Genomic DNA, 25345 nt, shown 5'->3' with positions numbered 1-25345 from the left:
ATCCTGCATGTTTTAGATGTTTCCCTCTTCCAACACACCTGATTCAAATGATCAGCTCATCATCAAGCTCTGCAGAAGCCTGATACCGATCCTGATCATTTGAATCAGGTGTGTTGGAAGAGGGAAACATCTAAAACTTGCAGGATTGCGGCCCTCGAGGACCAGGATTCGACACCCCTGCTGTAGAGTTTAACTTCACTTTTGGAGGCTAACGTCGTTAGCAGCAGCAGGTAAACACAGCAGCAGGTAAATGTGGGCGGGCAGAGAGTCCTCGGCTCTCAGTCAGTCTGACCAATCACTGCTCTCCGGCTCGGCCCTCTTTCACTTTTTAATTTCATCTTTGGCTCTGAAAATTCCTGATGTCTACTGGGAAGTAGCAAAATCCTGGCTTCATTTTCTGAGAAACCAACAGGTGATGTAACGGTAGCTACGTCCATCTTCCTTATACAGTCTATGGTTTTTACACACTCCGACTGTGCTTGCTTTTGAAGCTCGAAGAGCCTCATTTCACTTCAAACACTGTGGTCTTGCTGGAGACTGTGTACTGTATACAGAAGCAGGCTGTACGCACTTAGCCTGATAATCACTTTGGTTTTAAGACAGTCCGACCATGTTGCACCTGATGTCATCTTCCCCAGACAATCACCCACACACATTGTTGACACCATTAAAATAATACCTCTGCAGCCTCTCCAGAGGTAGGTTCCAATGCACGTCTTGTACAAAGGAAAACCTTGTTTCACATGTTGTATTGAGTGCATTGTAAAGCACCAGGAACTGGCTCTTCTGAGCAAAATTCTGCTGTAGTGTGTAGTGTTCTTCTTATGTAGTGTAGAATGGCAGGAAACTGTTACCCCTATAGTACGAGCAGCTTGAAGCCTGTGACACTATTTTGCAGTCAGTGTAAGCAAAACATTAAAAAAATTCCTTATGGATGTTGTCAGCCATCGAGTTGTCTCATCTGAGCAGCCACTTGCAAGCATAAGGCATTGCATCTGTTCTCTGCATCATCAGCTGCTAACACCTCGTTCTGATGCACCTGTCATCTTAACGGTTGCCTCTTGCAGGCGAAGACTTCATCTTTATCTCTTCTTCAGGGCTGCTAGAGTGACAGGGCTTTGTTTTTTGACCTAGACCTGGTTCAAGTTGTCCAATTAAAATAGCACAAAAATATCTCTATTTTCAATTTTTACAACCTGTGAGTCACTGGTTGCTATGGTGATTTCTGCCTTTTCTGTGGCGCAGGGAGGAGGGAGAAAAAGGGAGAGGACACAGAGGCCATTTCTAAATATGCGTACTTGTCTGTACGTGCGTTCTTGCAGACTTGTGAAATGCATCAGTTGGAGTGTGTTCCAGTTCTCTTTGACTTACTGTATTAGCATATTGATCTCAAAAACACACAAAATCTAAAATCTGATTTGTAAGTATATTATTTGTTACAATAAAAAGGAATCATGCTTAGTGAAGCATTATGAATGTTGAAAATGTTTTAGTGTGCACAATAATAGAGAGCTACAACACTGCTTTGCATTTACAGAGTTCCAAATGGTGCAACAAGAAACATCCATCCATCCATTATCTATACATCGCTTAATCCTCACTAGGGTCGTGGGGGACTATAGCCCATCCCAGCTGACTTAGGATGAAGGCAGGGGACACCTGCATTTGCTTGATTCATGTGTGACGTTCACAAGGAGACTTTTGTCTCTGCACCAGTCCTCCAGGTGGGTGATCTCCATCAAGTAGTCTTCCTCGTTGTTGCTGGAGATCAGACCCTAAACTTAATGATGATGTTAGAATCTGATGTGGACAGACAGTCATTAGTGTACAGTGAGTACAGCAGAGGGCCCAGCACACAGCCCTGTGGGGCACCAATGTTCAGGGTGCATGAGGGGGACAGGTGATTCCCCACTCGAACCACCTGTGGTCTGCTGGTCAAAAAGCTGTAGATCCACCTGCACAGGGAGGAGGTGAGTCCTGCAGCTTAGTGACCAGTCTGGAGGGGATCATGGTGTTGAACGTTCAACTGAAGTCCACCAATAGCATTCGCACATAATTCTCAATGCATTTAGGTCTGTTAAAAAGAAATATTCAATCTCAAAGTGCTATTTTTAATTGTCTTTTTCTTGCCTTCCTGTGCATGGTACTCCACATTTCTTGGCCTCCTCTTTTCAGTAAAAGTTGCTTGTACTGTAGGACCTTGATGTCCATATTACAATGTGTTGCAAGCCCAAATGAGTTTTTTTTTTGGAGTTTAGTTTACTCACAGACACTACCAGGGGTCTACACTACAAAGCTAATTCAGCCAGGCAGTTCATCTTTTTGTTATCTGGCTGCACTAAGTCTAATAACTGCACTAATGTGAAACAATCACATAAAGCTAGTTATCAACTCGTTTGGTCAACCCCAGGTTTCTATGTGTCAGGTGTAGCTATGAGCACATTCTCATAAAAGTGGTGATGTTGATGCCAGATGACCAAACATGGACAGGCCACACATTTCTCTACTATAACTATAATCAAGCATGAAGAATTTAAAACTGTAATACAGGGTAAAATGACACAACTACTGCAGCCAAGCCTGGAAGGAAAGCTGAAAAAATACCTGGTTTGGCTAATATGCTTATCAGTTTTACTGCCCTTCAGGTAGATCTAACAACTGTTGTAACCTGAAGACCCAGACTTGAACCTGAAGGTACCTCACTAACCTTAAATCCTCTTTTGTAGTACAGGCCTCTGGTGGTTGTTGGAGCACACAAATACACATGGAGGTGGAATTAAATTTCAAATAATCTTAAGTGTCACCCCACTGGAATAATGTTACAAAACAGCTTGATTGTGGAGTCGAGTGTGGAACTGTAACTACAGAGTACGTGTCTGTCTAACCATTGCCCTTTCCTTCTCTCTGTGTGTTTTTCTCAGGTGGCTTATTCCCCAGGGGTGCAGATCAGGAGTATAGTGCATTCAGAGTTGGCATGGTTCAGTTTGGGATGGCAGATTTCAGACTGACTCCACATATAGATAACCTGGAGGTGGCCAACAGCTTTGCTGTTACTAACTGCTGTAAGTATTGTTTTTTTGTCTTATTCCCAACAGTGTGAAAAAATAGTGTCAAATTTCTTCTTCTAAATTCCATTCCTTTGTTTACTGGGCTCATCAGTATCTGTTGCTCTTCTTTACAACAGCTGGGCTGCTATGTGCAGAATTTCACTGAATAGGAACATTTGTGTGAATGTGAAAGTGTGTGGATTTACTGTTAAGTGACATGAGGCAGGTAGATCTACTAAGCTCCAGTGCTAATGTTCCTATTATCCGTTTGCAAAACATTAAGCTCATAGCCTCTTGTTTTTAGCAGCTATAGGCCAAAATAAAACTTGTAAGTTAAGTCAGGTTGGTCTGTCCCTACTGGACCCAAGATCATTAATAAGGGAAGACGCGACAACACTATGAAACTGACAGTCACATATCAGAGCATTATATATCTTCTTATTTTAAGGTTGCTTCAATGTACTTTTTCATGCCATTAAGTGACAGGGTTTTAAAACACCATCATTATAATTGAATTATTTAAGTAAATCTTTTTTTTAAATTTTTTTTATTTTTGATCAATTGTAGAGTCTAAATAGTACATTTTCTAAACACGTCTAAAAGTCTGAGATTGTTCTCAGTTATCAGTCTCATAATATCTTTCTGTTAAAGGGATGAATTAATGCTAGAATATGTCCTTCCACAAAGTCAATTTTACACTTGAATAACAAGACAAAACTATTGCACAGTTTTGGAAGAAACGTCTGTACTTTTTATTCAATATTTATATTTGTATGTTCTTTGCTTGCTCACTGCAGGCATAGGCTGAGACATTTTCAGTCACATGGTGCTGGAATCAGTGATATTTAAGTGGGGATGTATAGGGCAATGTTAGATTCAGTCACGTTAATTCTGCAAATGTGAAGCGGAAAGTAGAGGCAAAAGAACTCCATACATGGGGCATGTTTTGTCTTCATCAGAACATGATGTAATGATGGCCCAAGGCTCAAAGCTTTGCTATTTAAGTGCATTGTATTGTAATAGCAGTAAAGCACTGAGTCCTCTTTTTCTGCTGTCTCCTGCTACACATGCATATGATGCACAGATACCATGCTTACCTTATTTACTTTAAACACACAGTTTGATCATTTCAACAGGAAAAACTATTTTTTGTGTAGTTACATGAAATGAGTTGCTAAATATGTGCTTCAGTGTGCAAGTTTTAAATAATGATGACTCATCTAGGGCTGCAAAAGTAGGACAGGCTGGTATGATGATGCCAGTCTGGTGGTATACACCAAATTTTTTGTCCCATGCACGAGTGCATTTTGTGCAATCAGCTGCTTGCCAACAGATAGCTGTGCTTGTGTTCCATATAGTAATGTACGACACCGACTATATTTGCTATATTTGGTAAAGGCACACCCAGATAAACCTTGAAATCACACACCCGTTATTCATATTTTGCCTGCCTTTTCACCTTCATTGTATGTTTTTCATCCACCTGAAGCAAAAAGAAAATAATAGAAAAAAGCTGAATTGTCTTTATGGCGTTAAAAACTGCAAAACAGAGAAAAAGCTGAGTTATGTTCAATCTGTTGTCTGTAGTTGTATTAAACATGGCTCCTTTTAATTACATTTTACATTAACAGTGTTAAAGTGTTACATTTTAAAATAATTAGACAAGCCAAATTCGATAAAGGCAATACACTGACATAACAGCATATAAAATCGACATTTTAAAGGCACTTTCATAATTTAAATTAAAAAACAGCCCCTATAGTTGTCAAACCTTAGAACCTTCAAATTGGAACCTGGTCCTCCAGATTAAAGCCTTCAGGAACAAGGTTGTGGGTCTTTAAAAAGATATCCAAGTTATTTGAAATAAATCATTAAACTCTGAAGAAAGTAATTTGCAAGTGGCACAGGTTCCAAACAACTTTATTCATGATTGATTTATTCATGATTCATGACACTTATCATTCTGTTGTTTAACAAGTAGAATGTTTAAGCTGCTCACCATTTTATTTATCTTATTAGAATACGACAAAGGTAAACTGAGGCCAGTTACTAGCCATAAACCAAACTATTCAAATTACTTTTTATTCCAGTGTCTGTCACAGATATAATGGTAATTGATCCAATAGCCTATAGCCTTGATAAAAAGATAACACCTTGTTGTCAATTCAGACTAAGCAATGTGACAGTTTACAAGTTACAACAAGCAATACATTATGACGAATTCTGACTTATTGCTAACAGTGGAATTCCTGTGTTACAGTATAGCTGTAAGTACATTGTTTATGGCACAGAGCAGCTGATTTTTATACATTAGATATTTCTACTGTCCTGGTGAAAACTTTGTCACACCTAACATTTCAAATAAAAATAATAATTAGTGACTGAAAATAAGAAAAAGCCCTCTCATTAAAGGACTAAGTTTTAAACCACTTTTTATTTTTTTATTTGACCTTTATTATTATTATTATTATTTTTACCAGGTAAAATGTTTGAGAACCAGTTCTCATTTGCAATCGTGACACCAGCAGGTGTGTTGTTTGTCTTTTTCAGTTCTTCATAGTTTTTAATCACTCTAAAACTTCTACCAGTTTGTACCTAATGAATAAATGCGCTCGTACAGCATATAATGCACATGAGTGTAATATTATACATGGAGAGATAAAATGTGATGTTTTATTTCTAGAGTAAAAAACAAGGTCATTGAAGTAGGACAGCTAAATATAGGAATAGATACAGAGACACATAGATCTTCTGTTCCCAACCTTTCAGTACTAAAACAAGTCTTAGCATTTCAGCAAACACTGGCTATGATAAATATTGAACTAACAGAATAGCCTTGTTTGTTTTGTTTTTTTAACTAACATAAGAGTTTTCAGAGATTTAGGCAAGTTTCTATAAAGCCTAAGAAACTTTGGGTGTGAAAAAAGTAAATGCTAAATGATCTGGACTTTGAAAGCACTTTTCTCTTTCACTGGTACTCAAAGCATTTTACAATGTGAACCCTTCAGACACACATACTCATGCACCGATGGCGGCAGAGCTGCTATGCCGTAAGCTCACCTTCCATTAGGAGCAGCTTCCGGTTCAGTGCCTTGCCCAAGAACACACACAATTTTTTAATTAAATATCTTCACTTAATATTCTGAATTATATTATCATCATTTGGCTCACAGTTTAATGGCATAATTCAGTAAGTTCATGTCTTTGTATGCATTGTCACTTATGACCTAAATATGCCATGACAAATAGATAGCACATATCAATACCTCAAATATCACAATATAAAGTAATTCATGAGTTCCGAACACTGTATCCTGGTGACTTTGAAAATCTTTTGCTCAAAGGCCAGCACAGCACTCTATAGGAACCTCCCACTACCAATGCACCGGTGCATTTCTTATTGGTTATAGTAGAAATCATGTTTTACAAGCTATAAATGTTTTTGAAACATCTGAATTGAGAAACTAAACCTCCTTGTGAAATAAAATTGATTCCCATATGTTGCTTCTTAAAAGTGCGTCGTCTTTATTTTGTGGCTCACATTATTAATGTACCTTTGGCTGTTAAGTCACAGGAACAACAAGTCATTACCGGGAGCCCTGCTTCACCTTCGTACCTCCTTTCATGTATGAATGTCAGTCATTACCCTAATTGAAGTTGGTAGGTGTCTAGACTCTGTACTTTGAAGTAAAACAAAATATCCTACCCAGTGTTCCCTCTAGGATTTTTTTCAGCAGTGTGGGCATGTTCTCCAGGGAGCCGTGGCGGCGTAAACAAATGACACTTGACTGCAGATTTTACTTTTACAACCTAGTTATTGAATGGCCAGTTGAAAATGGCTTTTTAAGGGCTGAATGTGACGTCACGTTCAAAGCCGCGCTCTTGCGAGTAATTAACGTTGTATTAACCTCCCCAAAGAGTAGATACTGAGCAAGATAGTTATCTGTAGTTTACCTTAGTACTCGCGAGTACCCGACCCAGTGCAGGACTCTGCTGTGAAGGTGGAGACGTATTGGTGGTGTATTTGCGACAATAAAAAACAAATAAAAATTGAAAAGAAAAAAGAGAAAGAAAGAAATTTGAAGGAGCGGTGGCTAGGATTTAGGAATGGCGGCCCGCCACTACTTAATGAATGTAGAGGAAACACTGCTGCCATAGCTACACAGATGACACTGATGGACCAGTAGCTCCAGGTTAGTATGGTACCATAAAAAGTGACTAATGAAGGACTACACGTGTGAAAACTCTTCCCATTTAAAGAAAGATATAACTAAAGTAACTGTTTGTGCCAAAGAATAACAATTGAAAATATATTCTCTGGTTCAGTTACTAACTTTAAAGACTACTAAACACAACAGGATTCTTAGCGTCATGTCCACTCAGGCATTTATAAAGCACATTTAAAAACAGCAAATGTTGACCATAGTCACCTATGAGATTTCACTGATGACAAATAAAATCAAAGCCATAGTAAGTATAAGTAACTATTAATAGCAAAAATTATTTAGATAAAAATCATAGAAAGTGGGCTGACTGACTGGTGGAGAGTCTTACCTCTGAGCTGGAGGAGAGTGTGGTTGAACAGGGTAGTCTTCGATATAGAACACATTTTCCCTGAGAATTTGCATGGAGGGGCAGTGAGTTCAAATGGCCCTGGACACAGAGGCAGAAGTTAGTGGAAAGAACCAAAACTGGAATAAGCAACACAAGGGGGAATGAGCCAGTACACATAATTAGCAGACAGTCTTGCAAGGAATGACGGGAGAAGTGGTGCTTTTATATCCAGGAGGGTTATAAGAGCATCAGGATCAGGTGCCTGATGGCTGGGAGTTTATCGGCTTGTTGCACTGCGCCTTGCCTGGAAAGTGGACAATAACAGGTGGCAGCAGCAGGGTGTGGGGTTACATGTTGACTAAGATATAAGTTTATCTCAAACGTCATAATGTTGAGTCAACATCTAAACCAATCAGCTGTTAGATCAGGTGAGAGTCATCATTTCTCAAGATTTACCCAAATCTTGCCTCCCGTGGTTGAGTCTTATCCTTTTTGTTTGTCTTGTCTATCTTTGAAAATTTTTACTAAAATCTTTCTCTCTCTCTTTTTATAGTTTGTTCCCAGTTCTCTCGGGGTGTCTATGCCATTTTTGGCTTCTATGACAAGAAGTCGGTCAACACCATCACCTCCTTTTGTGAGACTCTTCATGTCTCCTTCATCACACCTTCGTTCCCAGCCGAAGGAATGAATCAGTTTGTTCTCCAAATGAGGCCGGACATCAAGGGGCCACTCGTTTCATTAGTGGAGTACTACAAATGGGATAAGTTTGCCTATCTCTACGACAGTGACAGAGGTAAGGAAATTCACATTATTTGTCACATATATGTAACTGCTCTATGCTTTGAACATAACTTCCCTTTATTTTGGTGACGGGTTTTACTTATGAGGTAAACAACCTGTGGAATTTGAAAGCTTTGTTTGTAAATGAACATATTTGGGCAATTACTTTTTCTATATTCACCGACACTGATAAAGCTTTGATATAACACGTAATAAAGCTGCAGTAGGCATTTGAAAATATAGCCCTCCTCCTACTTTCTGTCAAAAGCCCTTCCCACCACGCAAGCATAGGAATATAGACACACTTAAAATGCCCCAAAAGTGTCGAGCTGGCTCACTCATGGCTTTAAACAGAATTTGTATCCCACACTCCAAAGTGCTCTGTTTATTCCATTACACCACGACATCCTACCCTCAGTGCTTGGTTTGTTGCTCTTTGTATTATATCATCAAGTCTATTTTTAATTCCTGCCCATTTATTTCAATTCCATGTGAAGTTATTTCTTGAATAACTTCACACCGGTAAAGTGAATACCTTTAAAAACATATGCAGAGAAAACAAACAATTCCAATGTTTCCTTTGGATTCACTTTTTGCAATAGTGGCAAGGAAAACAAACCAAAAAAAAACCTCCCCTTTATCTTGAGGTACAACGAAAAAACCCTGCAGAACCAGACTCAGGGAGGGCGGCCATCTGCCTTGACTGGTTGGGATGAGAGGAAGAGAACAAGATAGCTGATCGAGAGCAGACAAACAGGGCATAAAAGAACAGTGAACACTTTGGAGGTTGGTCAACCTCTGCAGATCAGAGACATATAGCTCCAGATTTATGTATACAAGCAGAGAGGATGAAACACAAACCATGGGAGAGAGAAGACACAAAGTTAGTGGCATATAAATGCACAGATAGAGACAAAGGAGAGAGTGGAGGAGAGGTGCTCAGTGCAGTTTTAAGCCTAATCATCAAAGCAGAGAGTTTGTCTGCCCAAACTGGGAGCTGATTTCACAGTAAGCGTAGCTGAAACCTCTGCTTGTAATTCTGTATTTGGAAACTCTGAGAGTGAATTGCTTTCTTGGGATAATATAATACAATACGGTCTTTGCAATACTACACTGTTGCCCATAAAGTTGGCATAAAATGTTTTTTTATCTCTTCCCATGACATGATTGTGACAGTGTGATTTTTTCTTGATAGATAAAGTGTGTATCTTCTCAAAACTTTATTAATATCACAATAGACATACAATACATATCGCAGTAAAAATTTAACCACAACTAACTTTTGCAAACTGTGTATTCAGGCTTAAACTAAGTTGTGGGTATTGAACAAATAGATTAAGGGTTTTGTTTCAATTTTTCAACCTTGTTTTGGGGTTTGACTGTAATTAGTTCCAGTTGTATGGTGTCTTGGTTGGGGTTGGGGTCTTGTATTGTTTTCTTGCCTCTGTGATGCCATGATTGTCCTTACCTGCTCACAGTTACCTCCCTGGTGTATTTAGCTTTGTGCTTCTCCCATTGTCTTTGTCAGGTCATTACTCACTTCCTGGTCCACTTTCCCTGATCTATGTGTATTCTTCATGTTTCTCTTAAGTTTTTTTGGGCCTCTTCCTTTTTTGTTCTTTAAATTGAATTTGTTGGACTTTTGATTGACTATTTGGTTGAAGTATTACATCTGGATCTCCATCTGCTTTTTTTTTTTTTTGTCCTGCCAGGCTTTGTACATCCCACCTGTAACTTTTTGTTTATTTTGCCTGTTTGCGTTTGGGTCCGACTTTTGAACAGAACCCAACAGTAAGGGTTGGGTGCAATCCTTGAAGCCTTCAAGAGTGAAAGTGTTTCACAGCTTAAGCTTAAGCTGGAGGATATTGTTGATTTTGAGAGCACTGTTTCCCAAGTCTTTTGCGAATGGATATTCTGGGCACAGCAGAGACTGGTCAACTATAGCAAACTTTAGGAAAATGTTGCAAGCCAATCCTAACCTGTTTTGTAGCTTTCATGTTGGGTTCAGCAATCGGCCTGCTGGCCTCCTGCTCCTGAGTCAGCTTACCAACAGCCTGATTGCCCCAAGTCAATTAGTGCTTTCTTAGTCAGCTTGCTTCCTGCCTGCCCCTGCCTCTGTGTTGGCTAACCTCTGGTTTGCCAGCAATGAGTATAATGACCTCTACTTTGCTAGTCTGCAACCTACCCGCCCCAACATACCATCCATCCATCTATGCACCGCTTGATCCTCAATAGGGTCGCGAGGGACACTGAAGTCTATCCCAGCTGACTCAAGGCGAAGGCAGGTGACACCTGGACAGGTTGTCACTCTATCACTGGGCTTCACAGAGAGACAACCAAGCACACTCACATCCACACCTATGGACGATTTAGATTCCCCAATTAATCTCAGCATGTTTTGGACTGTGGGAGGAAGCTGGAGTACCGTCGGTGAGAACGCTGCACAGGGAGAACATGCAAACTCCACGCAGAAAGATCCCAGGCGTCCTAACTAAGATGCGAACTGGGGATCTTCTAGGTGAAGGTGCTAACTACTGAGTCACCGTGCAGCCCCAAAGCGTACCTTCCATACTGATAGCAGCCAACCAGGTAGCATCTGGCCTGCTAGCCATTAACAACATGACCAACACCAAGTCTGCTTCTGAGTTGGTCACCACCTCTCCTACACCTGAGCCAGCCAGCCTGTTCCAAAGTTTTCTCCTGCACTCAGCCAACATCACTCCTGCTCCTGGACTAGCTGATGCCCCTCCTGTTCCCAAGTTTATTTCCAGGTCAATCGACACATCTTCTATTGCTGGGTCATCTGATGTTTCATTTGTTCGTGAGCGTGTGGTTTAATCGGACTCTCCTGTAACTGGGTTGACTGATGTCTCTACTGTTCCAGAGTCTGTTCCCAAGTCTGAGTCGGCCATTACCTCTCTTGTTCCCAAGCCGGTTTCTGTGTCAGAGAAGGCTGACATTTCTACTGTTCCTGAGTATGCACCTGAGTTGACTGATGCCATGCCATTTCCATGGTTTACTATTGCAATTAGTTGTTGCTCTCGAGTCACATTCCTTCTGTTATTTAGTCAGTCGGTTGACATTTCCCTAGTTCCTGAGTCTGTCTGCAACAAAGAAGAGCAAAAAGACTTTCCCTGAGTGAGCAGATGATTCCTTTGTTTCTAACTCTGATGAGTGACCTGTTCTTGAGTTAGAGTCAGATGACATTTCTCCTGTTATTGGGGCTGTTCTTGAGTTTGATGCAGCTAGCATACCTCTAGTTTCTGAAATTGTTCCTGAATATGAGTCACCTGACAAATGTCTGTATTGAGTCTCCATGGCAGCCCTGTTTGTTTGCTTTGTTGCCAGGCTCTGCCTAAAAGATTTTCATTTAGTGTTGTCCTTCTTCAAGAACCTCCCTACACTACACTACACGCTGATTTTTTGAAGGGACATGTGAGAGTACTGTTAATTCCTAAAACCATACCAAATATAGATTATATAATCAAATACAGAAATCAGCTGTAAACTAGAAACACAACCAAATCTACACAACCCCATCCAAATCGAGAACAGACATCCAAATACAGAAGAGTATGCAAATATAAAAAACACAACCAAACACAACAATGCTACAAATTTAGAAAACCCTTTCAAATACAGAAATACATTGCAATTGAACAAAGAGCAACCACAGGGGGTTTGAACCTGAACACTACCCCTGGAGATGTGCACATCTGTGGTTGGTTAGATGTTGATGTGAATTTTCCTCCAAAACTGTGGCAGAATATATGAATTTTAAACATAAGGCTGATTAACTTCTGGGGGGGTGATTTTAATCAGGTGTTTGATATTTTCCTAGACAGATCTGGTTCTGGTGTTGTTAGACCACCAAGAATTTTGGAATCCATAATCCATATTTTTTTCTTTTGCTGCTTGTCCCAACATTTCACAAACCAAACAATACTTTCTGGTTAGCTTCAACCTGGCTGACAAGTACCTCAAGTTCAGTTTCCAAAAAGTTCCTCTTTGTTGCCCTCTTTGTCATGATAATGAAAGGTGAAGAGGGGGAAAAAATCCACTTGTTTTATAAAGAGGCGTGTTGTTGCCGTACATGGTGATTTGGAGGCGTTTCTGAAGGCAACGTACACGAACACAGTGGTTAAGAACAAGTGGGATTTATAGCACTGATGACTTACTGATGTGCGTACGACACTTGTACACATGTTTGATAAATACACATTTTTTTGTGTTCACACACTAAATTTCATTCATACGACAGAATTTAGAACATTTTCTACGTACTGATGATAAATGAGGCCCCTGGTTTGAAAGGTGCATTGCAGTGAAGTGGTGTAATTTTCTGAACTTACCAGAGTCTCTTGCACATCTCCTTTTATTTACCTTTATCCACTTAAACAGCTTTCACACAGGACGCACTGCGCTTGCTGTGGGTTTCAGCGCACAGCTCCTGAGGAGTCGCAGATTAGTGAGATTTCAGAAATTCCAGTGGGGCAATGTCACCGTCATCTCAAGCAAAAAGCTTTCAGTTTGATGCAAACACTTCAACAGCGAAGATGTAATTGTCCCATGTTAAGTAGCAAGCATTACTACTAGCCTTGCCAGTACGCAGCAATCGTTAGCACCGGTTAATTAAATTAAAATTTTTGTACATAGCGCCAATTCACAATATGTCATCTCATAGCACTTCACATAGCAAGGTAAAGACTTCACACCATGTCCTTGCGATTATGAAAACTTTTTCTCCCCGAGTCTCAATACAACTAGAAAGTTGTATCATGTAATTCAGAAAATTCAGTCACACAGCACTGGCTCTTCCTTCACTTTGCATTTCATGCAGGCGAGATGCCTCGTTTCTATTGGCCATGCAGTCCAATGTCATACCGCGCAGTGGTCAAAATTCAACCAATTTGACACGACGAGCACACAGTCTCTCTGACCTTCGTGCTACACTATTCTTCTTCTCTCCTCGCTTTGCACAGCAACAGCAAGATGATTGGGTTTCAGAGCGCGGCGGCGCCGGTTCTTCTGTGTGAAAAACCATTCGTCATTGTGTCAACATTACTGGTGATTATTTATCAAAAATGGTTTGAGCTGTCAGTAAAGGTCACAGCTTCTTACAGCTGAAGTATAGCTGCAGTGTGAGTGTGATGTTTCACATATGTGGGGATAGTATCACTATCAGCTTTCATTACACAAATTCCGTAATAATACTGTGCACCCCAGTTTAATGTCAGGAAGGTATGAGAAGGTAGAAGAAAACAGAGGGTAAGTAAATCCATGAAAAACCCGTCCACATAGGGGACGAGGACATGTAAAATGGTTAACTGAAAACTTCATGGAGAGTTCAGATAATTCAAGGAGGATTTTATTACGTATTCTGCACCAATGACACTCAATAATCAACTGTTGTGCTATGCATACACACTCAAGTCTGTGCTTGACATTGTTACTCTTTTGTTGTACGAACATGTTGCATGCCATTCCACTAGGGGGCTCTGTCACTCCTGTAGCGCATTTTATTGTTCAAGAAAAGAAACCAGGTTGCCGGCAGTTATCACGATGTAGTTGAATGTGGCAGTGGCTACATAAATTCTTGTGAACTAAACATGGAGTTACCTTTCGCACTAACAGCCATGGCCACCTCTGCCCGATTTAAAGGTGCAAAAAATATATTAACATTTTGCACATTCAAGAGGTGTATTTCTAATGTACCTGCAGTGTTATTCTTTTGCCCCTGTACAGTACAATACTGGACATTTTTAATGTTAAGTATTATGATTTTACTAATTATGTCTTGTGTGTGCATTTGTGTGTTTGTAGGTCTTTCTACTCTTCAAGTAATACTGGACACTGCAGCAGAGAAGAAATGGGTCGTCACAGCAATAAATGTAGGAAACCTAAAAGATGAAAGAAAAGATGAAGCCTACCGCTCCCTGTTTCAGGTACTGATATTCCATTCTTACACAGCACTGCAGGATACATAAAAACAGACACTATAAGACAAAAGGTGGTTAATCTCACCCACTAACGGAGGCTCAGTGATGACAGTTGGATCATTTTGTGATGCGTGTGTCATTTTATTAATTTAAGTTTTGTTGAAATCTATTTGTAATTAGCTACAAGGAAACTGTGCTATGGCACAGGTCAATACTTATGAATTACAAGCCAAGTAATTTCATACCAGCATCACTAGAAAATGTCGTTTTTCTGTTTTTGTATCGTAAACTCTGATAGGACGTTGAGCATTTTGTTTGAAAATCTGGGGTGTGCTAGAAATACGAAAGAGTTTTATACTTAGTACCAAATTACAAAGCTTATTGAGATATTACAGCTACATATCAGTTTCTGTATAGCAGGTTAATATGATACTTTTTGTGAAATAAAGCTTTACCAGTTTGCTGCTGCCCGCAGATGACAAGATGACAAGTCCAGTAATTTGTTGGAGACTCCTAAGCTGATTTGCCAGTAGTGTGCATTACAATAGCACGATAAAACAGAGAGAAGCTTACAAAAATGCATGTCACAAACTACCACACTGAAAATTTCAAGTTTCAAGGCAGTCAAGATTTTTTAAATTTTATTATTTATTTATTTTAAATGTGAGTTAGCCATTTTAATAAAAGCTCTAGATTCCCTGCCTGCAAATGTTCCATCAAAACAATTTCACTCATCACTCTTTTGAGGGAGCTCTGAAACCATCCACAACTACTGTGATTGGTATAAAGAAATTCAAGCAGGGCAGAGCATTTCTAACAGAATGATAATGAAGCGGCTAAGCGAAACTACCAAAATAGCAAAACTACCTGGTACAGGTCAGAAATGAATGTCATTGCACCTCAGGAAAATACCACGTATTATTTTCAGGGTTATGTTTCAACTGCAGGGCTGCACAAAATTAAAGACTATGAGACTATAGACATGCTTATCTGCTTTTCAGGACCTGGAGATCCGTAAGGAGCGACGCATCATCCTGGACTGTGAACAAGACAAAGTCAAAGACATCATGGAACAGGTTGATTCCAGTCTCATTACTAATCCATACTAGGGCTGGTCTGAATAGCAATTTCTGATATTCGGATATGTATTCGAACCAACGACCGGTGGGGGGCAAAGTGAATATTAAAATTGCTGTCTGGATGCCACCACAATGACCGAATATTTGGATATTCGGATATTGTGGTCCAGACCTAATTCATACTACCAGTATAAGTCAGCCAAAAGGGGAAATAATGAGGGGAGAATGGTAAGAATACCAGTAAGTTTCTTGTCTGCTACCTCCTCTGTATTAAGTTTATCATTTCTGTAACGCATTTGCTATCATCTGCCACATTATTACATCTATCCACAGTGAGGAAAAAAAAACTGCCTCTGTCGTATATCACATATGTCACATACAATACCAGTCCAACCATCTTCAAAGAGTTCCCACATATGCTGGGCACTTTGTGGCCAAGTTCTTGCTCCAAGGGAATCCAAATGAAACTTGGGATTTGTCAGGTATCTGTTTTAAATTTGTAAGGTGTTTACCCTCCTATGTGAAGTGCTATGGGATGACATCTGTTGTGAATTTCCACTATATAAATACAATTGAATTGAACTGAATTGAATTGAATTGGTGACTGGTGTCCTGTCGAAAATAGGGAAAATAAAGAATAGTTACATAAATAAAAATACACTCTTGGAAGAGGTGTGTCCAAACTTTTGACTGGTACTGTATGTATCTCAGAAATTTGTGAAGTTTTGATCAACTGCAGCATGAACATATAGACAGTGGTTTTCACAGAACAACACGAGGCTGGCAAATGTTTGAAAAGTACAGCAATGACTTTTCTGAGCATTTATATTGAACTGTTGTGCTTTATTAGTGATACACCTTGTTGTCTTTCCCCATTAGGTGATCACTATCGGCAGGCATGTCAAGGGATACCACTACATCATCGCAAACTTGGTGAGCAATTTTCCCATTTCTAGATTAGCCTGACCAAATGTATAATGCATGTATAATAATATATGACTGAAAAATAACAGTATATTTAAAATTCCAGTTATTTTATAAGAACTTAGACTGAGGTTCAACAACATATTTACAGTAGATAGCGGAGCAAGCAGTCACATTCATACAAGCTGCCACAGGAGGAAGAGGTAATCAGGCAGCATGTGATAGAGGAGAGGCCACTGAACTAATCATTTGTCAAAAGTACATTCTATTCTTTGTTGAAATTTGTTCTTTGTTGTTGATATTGTTTCAGGGTTTTGTGGATGGTGACCTCTCGAAAATCCAGTATGGAGGTGCGAATGTGTCTGGTTTTCAGATAGTAGATTTTGATGATCCCGTGGTGGCAAAGTTCGACCAACGATGGGAGGCTTTGGAAGAAAAGGAGTATCCTGGTGCTGATACACGGATCAGAGTAAGATTTAGACATTCAACATTACTTCCTATGGTAGTTTAAATGAGTATGTGTTGTTTTAGGAAACAGAATATGCTGTGTGATGATGACTGAAAACACTCAGATCGTACACGAATCCTTGGAGGTAGCCCATGGTTCAGGGCAGCAAAATTATGCTACTACTGAGTAACAAAAGAAAGTAAAATTAAAGTTAAAAAGTAATAGTACAAAAATTAATAGCATAGGGCCAGAGTTGTACTTTTCATGTTTGCAAGTACACAAGGTAGGCCAAAATTGTCTTCAGTGCACCATCACAATACAAGAACAAACTGTGCTTTCGCAAAATGTTTAGATTTACTGTACATGTGTAAAACAGAGTGCTCAAATTAGACACCGTTAGAAAGTAGTATAAGGCCAATGTTATATTTTCCACATTTGCAAGTACACCAGTGTCCACAAGGGTCGATGTGACATATATTTCGACATCTTTCCAAGTCCACAAGAGTTTGTGCTGCTCAAAAAATTGTGTACACAGAAAGTTTGCACACAAAGTCCACTGTAAACAGAAAGACTTCTGTTTAAAGTGCAACACGTGAAGACCATGAATGTGTCAATTTGTATCAGGTTCAGAACATCTAACAAAGCTACACCTTATTTCTCAATAATGTGTCCAAGGGGGATCATGTATAATGACAATAGAATAGGTCCCAAAACTGACCCCTGTGGGACACCATATTTGGCGGAGGAAAATGATGATGCATGGTGTTTTGGTGGATACACAGAACTTCCTGTTTGACAGATGAGATGAAAACCAGGCTAAAGCTGTCCCAGATATCCCTACCCACTGCATCAGTTCATCCAGCAGGATGCTGTAAGCCACAGTGTCAAGACTGCACTGAGGTCCGACGGCACCAAGACTGGGCACATGGCGTCATCAGTGGCCATTAAAAGATCACTGGTTACTCTGAGCAATGCTGTCTCGGTGGTGTGGAACCTCTGGAATCCAGAGTGAAACTTAAAAAAAAAAAAGTTTTCTAATGCAGCTAAAAGTTGATGACAGACGATTTATTTCAAATTTTTTTGACATTAAATGTTTGGAAATGGGTATGTAGTTTGAGGAGATGATTGTGTTGCTTTGAAGGAAACAAGCTCAGAAAAATAGCTTGTTATGGCAAGCTTGACCCAACTGTTATATTACACTAGTAAGTCTTTCATAATGTTGTGTATTTAGAGATCAGACTTCTTCCATCTGTGCTCTGCTTTTCTGCATTCCCTTTTACAGCTGTAAATGTTGTTGTTGGAACAGGACTTAGATCTGACCTTAAGAAGTCCATTAAGATTGAATTAATTACATTTTGAATTAAAACAGTCAGTTAAATGATTAGTGTTTGGATGTTCAGATTGGAATACACTCTGCTTATCAAATGCGGTGCAGAGCTTTGAGGCATTTTGCTCATTAAAAGGGCAACCATATGTGGAGCAGGGAGTGATGCTGTTAAAAATGCCAAACCGCAGCTAAAAACTATACATTGCGGGTCTGATATGGTCATTTCCAGTAATTCCACTGATGCTATGTACTCATTTGTTGTCTCTGTCTCTGTGTCTTTCAGTATACCTCAGCCCTTACCTATGATGCTGTCCATGTGATGACTGAGGCATTCCGCTTCCTGCACAAACAGAGAATAGACATGAGTCGTCGTGGAAACAGTGGAGACTGTCTGGCCAATCCAGCAGTTCCCTGGTCACAGGGGGTGGAGATTGAACGTGCCCTCAAACAGGTAACTGTCCAGGACAAATCAGGAGAGGACCCAGATGCAGACATGAGAGGCAGGCAAGTGAAAGTAACAAAAAAAAATGTTATCCTCTGATGCAGAGGGCCACATTAAAACAAGGCAAGGCACAGGAGTCGTCACTCAAATGCATGCCCACATTGTAGGTAGATAAGTTGAGCTCATGGTCATCATGATTACAAAAACGATTGCCTCTGTGATCATTTTTCAGCATTGTGAAATAAAAAACGTAACGCTCTGTCAGAGTTATATGACACTTAAACTGAAAACTTGTAAATCGTTGACTTAAACTTGGCACCTGGGTCATATTTGTCTCACATGCATGGTCTTACAGGTATATGAAAGAATGCTTTCTCATTGGATGCTGCAGTTTACGCTGTTTAATGCAGCACTCTTTGTTATCTGAGCACTTGCTTTACATAAAAAGAACTGTTGTATTTTTAAACCTAAAATAAACCTAATCAAATATGGACATAACTTTATTGTGTATTTTCATCCTGTTTCACAACTGACTCTCAAATCCTAACCAGCAGATGTACGCTAAAAAGAGAAAGAGATTTTTGGGGCATAGGGACATTTTATGTAAAATAATTACACTTGTGTAATTACTTGTTTTGCAAAATCAGATCAGAGAGGGAGCCTGAAATCCAAGGATGTTTCCTTTGCCATTTTTATTATGTAACAGTTATTATTCAACAATTATTAACAATAGCATTATTTTTTTCAGTACATACTTCAAGTAATGTGATGTGTGTGTAGGTGCGTGTAGATGGTTTAACAGGGAACATTCAGTTTGACCAGTATGGAAAGAGGGTCAACTACTCGGTGACAATCATGGAGCTAAAGAACAATGGACCTGTTAAGGTGAGTGAAGAATCAATTTGCAGAAATTAATACTATCATTGTATGTAGCAATTTGGAAGATACATACATATACATTCCACTCTGTATGTGTGTTTTCTTAGATTGGTTATTGGAACGAGGTGGACAAGATGGTGGTGACAAAGTCAGACCTTTACCCTAATGACACGATGGGAATGGAAAACAAGACGGTCATCGTTACAACTATACTGGTAACACATGAATGCAGAGAATTTTTCACAATTCCACCCAATATGAAGGTCCAGACCAAGCGAGAAAAACAAAAGGATGCAAGCTATTTTTGCAAGGATTTTTTTTTTTTCAATTTGTCAAACTATTGTCAATTGCTGTAGGAAGTCCCATGGCTTATTGATCAATGACATTTCTTTTCAACATGTTTCTAAAGTTCTGTTTAGTCATTGTCTGTTTATTCATGTTGTTACCGATGGACAATGAAGCTTTTATCATAAGTTACAAAGTAAGAGTGGAGGTCAGAAACATACCCATGGGATTAATAAATGGAAAACCTGTATTTTCTGCACCTCGAAAGGCAGAGTAACAAAATTGTGAGTGAGTTAACAGATTTTGTTGGTAATATGGAAAGCACACAACCACATGAAGAAAAGCATTTCATATGTCATGTTATTAATATCTGTGATAAAACATTAAACATGATTGTGTTTGTGTATATAGGAAGCGCCCTACGTTATGCTAAAGAAGAACGCTGAACTGTTTCAAGACAATGACCAGTATGAGGGTATGTCATGTTACATACTATAAGTGTGTTTTTGTGTGTAATGATATTTTTTAGTTTTAATTTACATATTTCTGCTTATGTGTTAAAACGCCGGAGAAGATACTCTACAGTCTTATTTCAGACCTGTAGTATTTCCATATTTAAATTATTTAACATTAAAAACAAAAATCTCTTATTCGCATCAGTACCCACAAATTAAAATGGCTGGAATTCTTTACAATTCTCACATGCAACACACAAACTATTGAAAGAGTTCACCACTGCTGATGGCTTTCTTTATTCGTATGTTTGTTTGTTTTTTTCAAACTGATGCTAGGTTACTGTGTTGACCTGGCTGCGGAAATCGCAAAGCATTGTGGCATACGCTACCAGCTAAGGATTGTGGGAGATGGCAAATATGGAGCAAGAGATGCTGAAACCAAGATCTGGAATGGTATGGTTGGAGAGCTGGTGTATGGGGTAAGATTTTGAAATCACACACACACACACACACACACACACACAATGATATTTGAGGACAATTCAGTATTGCATTGGTGAGGAATGGGGAGCAATCAGACAGTGTGCCAATATGTGATGTAAACGTTTACAGGAAGGTGGACAGGGAGATTATATGTACAGTTGAAACCAGACGTTTACATGCACTGTATAAAATGACATAAAACCTTTTTTTTCTCCCTGTCTGTCATTAAATCAGACTAAACTTTTCCTGTTTTAGTTCAGTTAGGATTACCAGAATTATGTCTATTTGCTAATTGCAAGAATAATGAAGTAAAGATTGTTTTTTGAGAATTTTTGACAACTTTTTTCAATGTCAGAAGTTTATATACACGAAGATCACTATGCCTTCAAACTATTTAGAAAGCAGAGATGATGATGATGATGTCATGGCTTTGGAAGCTTTTGATAGGTTAATTGACAATATTTGAGTTAATTGGAGGCACACCTCAAACACACTGCTTCCTTTTGTGACAACATGGAAAATCTAAAGAAATCAGCCAAGATATCAGGAAGAGAGTTGTGGACCTCCACAAGTCTGGTTCATGCTTCCACATGCCTGAAGGTTCCACGTCCACCTGTTCAAACAATTACACTCATGTATAAACACCTTGAGAAAGTCCAGCCACCATACCACTCAGGAAGGAGACGGGTTCTGTGTCCCATAGATGAAATGTTTTGGTGAGAAATGTGCATATTAACCCCAGAACAAAAGCAAAAGACCTTGCGAAGATACTGCTGAAGCTGGTGTGTATGATTTTATTTGGGATCACAGCTTCATCATATCAAGATCATATCACACTGTAAATGCAATATATAAAAGTGAAATTAACATGTTTTCAGGAAATGTGAAAAGCAAATTATCAAAACTAATGTAACTTGTTTAAACACAAAACAAACAAAAGGTTTTTTTGGTCAGCAGCAGTGGCAGTAAATGAAGTCCATGGATCAACAGGTGTTGTAGTGGTAAACATGCAAAAAAAAAGAGAGGACACATGGTCAGTGTCAGCTGTAGGAAGGGTCTGTTATCTCAACCAGGAGTCCAGGTGAAACTGATGAATTCACATCCCTCCTTTGCCTGTCATATATTTGCCGAGCATGACAATGCAAGAGGCGTCACATCAGATATAGAAAAAATATTAAAATGTCATAATTGAATTTTTTTTCTTCTTTCCAGCAACCAACACATGTCCATGAAGAGGTCACATTGTTAAACACTGTCACATTGTCTTTGTTCTCAAACAGAAAGCAGACATAGCAGTTGCACCACTGACCATCACTCTTGTTCGGGAAGAGGTGATAGATTTCTCCAAACCCTTCATGTCTTTGGGAATCTCCATCATGATTAAGAAGCCGCAGAAGTCCAAACCAGGAGTCTTCTCTTTTCTGGACCCACTGGCCTATGAAATCTGGATGTGCATTGTCTTTGCCTACATAGGAGTTAGTGTTGTACTCTTCCTGGTAAGTAAGCCTGTCTATTTGTATTGATGTGCTTTGTATTCACTCTCATGGGTGGTCTACTGTAACCATGGCTGTCAGGGGTTGTAAATATTGATGTGTTAAGAACATGCATCAATATTGTTAAGAAGTGTTAAGAACATGCATCAATATTGTTAAGAAGTGTTAAGAACATGCATCAATATTGTTAAGAAGTGTTAAGAACATGCATCAATACTGAATTGAATCCTTGAATCCTTGAATTATATCTGAATAAATTTTTGGTCCAGGCAATACATATATGGATCATTTTCTGTTGAAGGCACACTTAAAATGTGTGTGTGCTATAACATGGACATGAAATAGACAACATCACATGAAAATGTTGTGTCTTTGAGAATCTGGGCTTGCATTTCATCATATAACCCAGGTACAATGTTTTAGCTAATCAATACACAAGGCTCCCACAGTCTAACCGCTCTCTCATTGCATCATTTAAATATTTAAAGGATGTAGTGTCTGCTTCACACTTAAATCTAAGGCATCTGGGAACCTCGATAACTTGTCATACGATTATACACCTAATTTCATAGTAACGTCAGGCTACAAATGCTGTACAAAACAAAGCAACCTCATTGAAACTGACACAGTTGTCATCACATTACCCAACTGTGATCAAATGATGACGGGTGGTCGTATGTGTAGATTAGATGGTAACAGCCATCCATGTTTAACGATATTCTCTGGTGTCAAATATAAATGTCTTACTTGATTTTTCTTTGGTCTGCTGACTCATAGTTGATTATCTTTGATCCTTTGCACGGCGATGCTGTGAATGCTATGATCTTGTGCGTAAAATAGTCTGATCTTTCTTAGTGTCACTCGTTCTGTTTGCCAGTCCTTGCTGTTTCACTAAAGTAGTGATCTGTACAGCTGTCACATGGGATGTCACATACAACTGCAGTCTTCTTCTTTTTCTATTTTTACCCCAGAAATATCTAGGATATGCTGGACAGTATATCTTGCTGCAAAATTCCACACTGGGTGGTGGCACTCAGTGCCTGAAACCAGACACAATGACCCAAAACTGTATCTGCCTGGTTTACTGTCACAACAAAATGACAAAGGTGCAGATAATTTCAGGTTTAGTTCAGATCTTTCTTTAATATTGGGGGTCTCTGAAGTCAACAAGTCTGCAGACAAGGATGTATTTGAGGCTACTGTTGGAATTAGATTTTTACCAACTAACTGAAGAAGCCTCTTGGATGGGAGGTGAAATGTATTCAAGAGTCTAAAAGAGAAGTTCTACTGAGGATCCGAGGAAAACAATTGTGCATTTTGTTTTTTTCCTAGATTTTTTACAGGTCTTCACATAGATAGTCTGTGCTGTCAAAAATACACATACAGCAAATCTAATATTTGGTTTGATTTTCACCTTACTTATGGGCTCTTGGTAGCTATCTACAAGTTTCTGGTAAGCTTGCGGTTGTATCTTTGACTGCTCCTCTTGACAGAATTGGTACAGTTCAACTAAATTTGTTCTGACAGACGTGTTTCTTTAGCACAGTCCACAGGTTCTTGATGGGCTTTCAGTCAGGACTTTGGGGAGATCAGTTTAAAACCTTAATTCTAGGCTGACTTAGCCATTTATTTGCCACTTTGATGTGTGTTATGTTGTTGGAACAGCATTTGTGACCCAGACTTCTAGGTCATGATTTTAGGTTGTCGAGGTTAATTGGTGATTCTAAACTGTCCGTAGGTGTGAATGTGGGTGTGCTTGGTTTTCCGTCTCTAAGTGTCCCTGAGAGGTTGGACATGAACCAGCAGAGGGCAGATCCTGAGATTCCAAGCGCAGTGACTGTGAAGACGAGGATTTGGTGGTTAACTGTGTCAAAGGCAGCTGACAGATCAAACAGCAATAGAGATGAAGGCTGTCCAGCAGCTCAAGCAGATTGCAGTGATTCTGTTACAGATATTCAGACAAAAACCACACTGATTCGGCTCATACCGATTGTTGTTAGAGAGGAAAGTAGAGACTTAGATGAAGACAGTTCGCGCAAGGATTTTAGACAGGAAGGGCAGGAGTGAAATTGGTCTGTAGTTTTGAGGACTGTTAAGGTAGAACAGTACTATTTAGGTGCAGACCATTTACCATAAGTGCGGTCCATAGGCATGCTGAGTGCTGTAATAATGCGTATGAATGGAAAGTTGAAGGAACAGGTAAAAAAAGATGCACAAGCAACAGCCTTGACAGGATTGCAAAACTGATGCAAGAACTCGAGGGCTTCATAAAGAGTTGACTAAGGCTGGTGTCAGTTCACCAAGAGCCACCAAGTCCAGACGTCTTCAGGAGCTACAGTTGTCTCATCCCTAATGTCCAGTCACTCCCAACCAAGTGGCAATGTCTTAAGCATTTTACCCGGGCTAAGGAGAACAAGAAGTGAACTCTTGCTTAGTAGTCAAAAGTCCTCTTTTTAGATGAAAATAAAATTTGCTTTTTATTTGGAAATCAAGGTCTGGAGGAAGAGTAGGAAGGTACAGAATCCAAGGTGTTTCAAGTCGTGTGAAGCCTCTGCAGTCTGATGATTTTTAGATGCCATGTCATCTCTCTGTTGCTTGTTTATTTCTTAAATAGCATACAAATGCCTCACTGGAATATTTCAGTTCCTATAAAAAGAGTGTTGGAAATCTAAAATATGATATTTCTATTGACATGGAAATGTTATGCTGCTTTAGGTATCCAGGTTCAGCCCTTATGAGTGGACGCTAGAGGAGCCCGAGGATGGAGCGTTGCCACTGACAACTGAATCCACCAATGAGTTTGGAATCTTTAACTCTCTTTGGTTCTCATTGGGTGCCTTCATGCGACAGGGTTGTGACATCTCACCAAGGTTGGTATTTCAGTTAAGCTACGACTCTTCACTCCAGATTGGTGTTGATACTGTCAGTGGTGCCACTCTGGATGTGTAGTTAATATTTAGTTTGTTATTATGCACTCCCTGAGTAGTTTATCAGGAACATCATACTAGTACTGGGCAGGACCTTCCTTTTTTCATAGTGCCAGGCCTTGATGGCAGGGACTCAACAGAGATGCTGGAAAGATATTTTTGAAATTTTGCTCTGTATTGTAGTATTATCACATCACATGGTTTCTGTAGCTTTGACTCCTGTGAACATCTGAAAGGAATGTTTCTAGCACATTTATGCTGCCAACTTCCAGTTTTCCCACAT

General features: G+C 39.4%; 1 protein-coding gene across 1 annotated transcript in view; it reads left to right on the top strand.

The window, feature by feature from the left end:
- The window catches only part of LOC103375238 (glutamate receptor 2-like), a gene marked incomplete at its 3' end in the record, with an annotated part of 38387 nt that extends 13382 nt beyond the window's left edge, over positions 1–25005 (top strand). Inside the window, exons 2-14 of the mRNA XM_008305457.1 lie at positions 2922–3062; positions 8155–8394; positions 14205–14326; positions 15322–15396; positions 16279–16332; positions 16634–16792; positions 18382–18549; positions 19321–19425; positions 19527–19634; positions 20116–20179; positions 20496–20638; positions 21923–22138; positions 24851–25005. Of these exons, the coding sequence (XP_008303679.1) occupies positions 2922–3062; positions 8155–8394; positions 14205–14326; positions 15322–15396; positions 16279–16332; positions 16634–16792; positions 18382–18549; positions 19321–19425; positions 19527–19634; positions 20116–20179; positions 20496–20638; positions 21923–22138; positions 24851–25005 (1750 nt within the window). The remainder of the gene's footprint in view (positions 1–2921; positions 3063–8154; positions 8395–14204; positions 14327–15321; positions 15397–16278; positions 16333–16633; positions 16793–18381; positions 18550–19320; positions 19426–19526; positions 19635–20115; positions 20180–20495; positions 20639–21922; positions 22139–24850) is intronic.
- Between the last annotated feature and the right edge of the window lie 340 nt (positions 25006–25345).

Source organism: Stegastes partitus, unplaced genomic scaffold, assembly GCF_000690725.1.
Source record: "Stegastes partitus isolate 25-593 unplaced genomic scaffold, Stegastes_partitus-1.0.2 Scaffold2514, whole genome shotgun sequence".
Taxonomy (NCBI): Eukaryota; Metazoa; Chordata; class Actinopteri; family Pomacentridae; genus Stegastes; species Stegastes partitus.
This window is presented reverse-complemented; position numbering and strand designations above follow the sequence as displayed.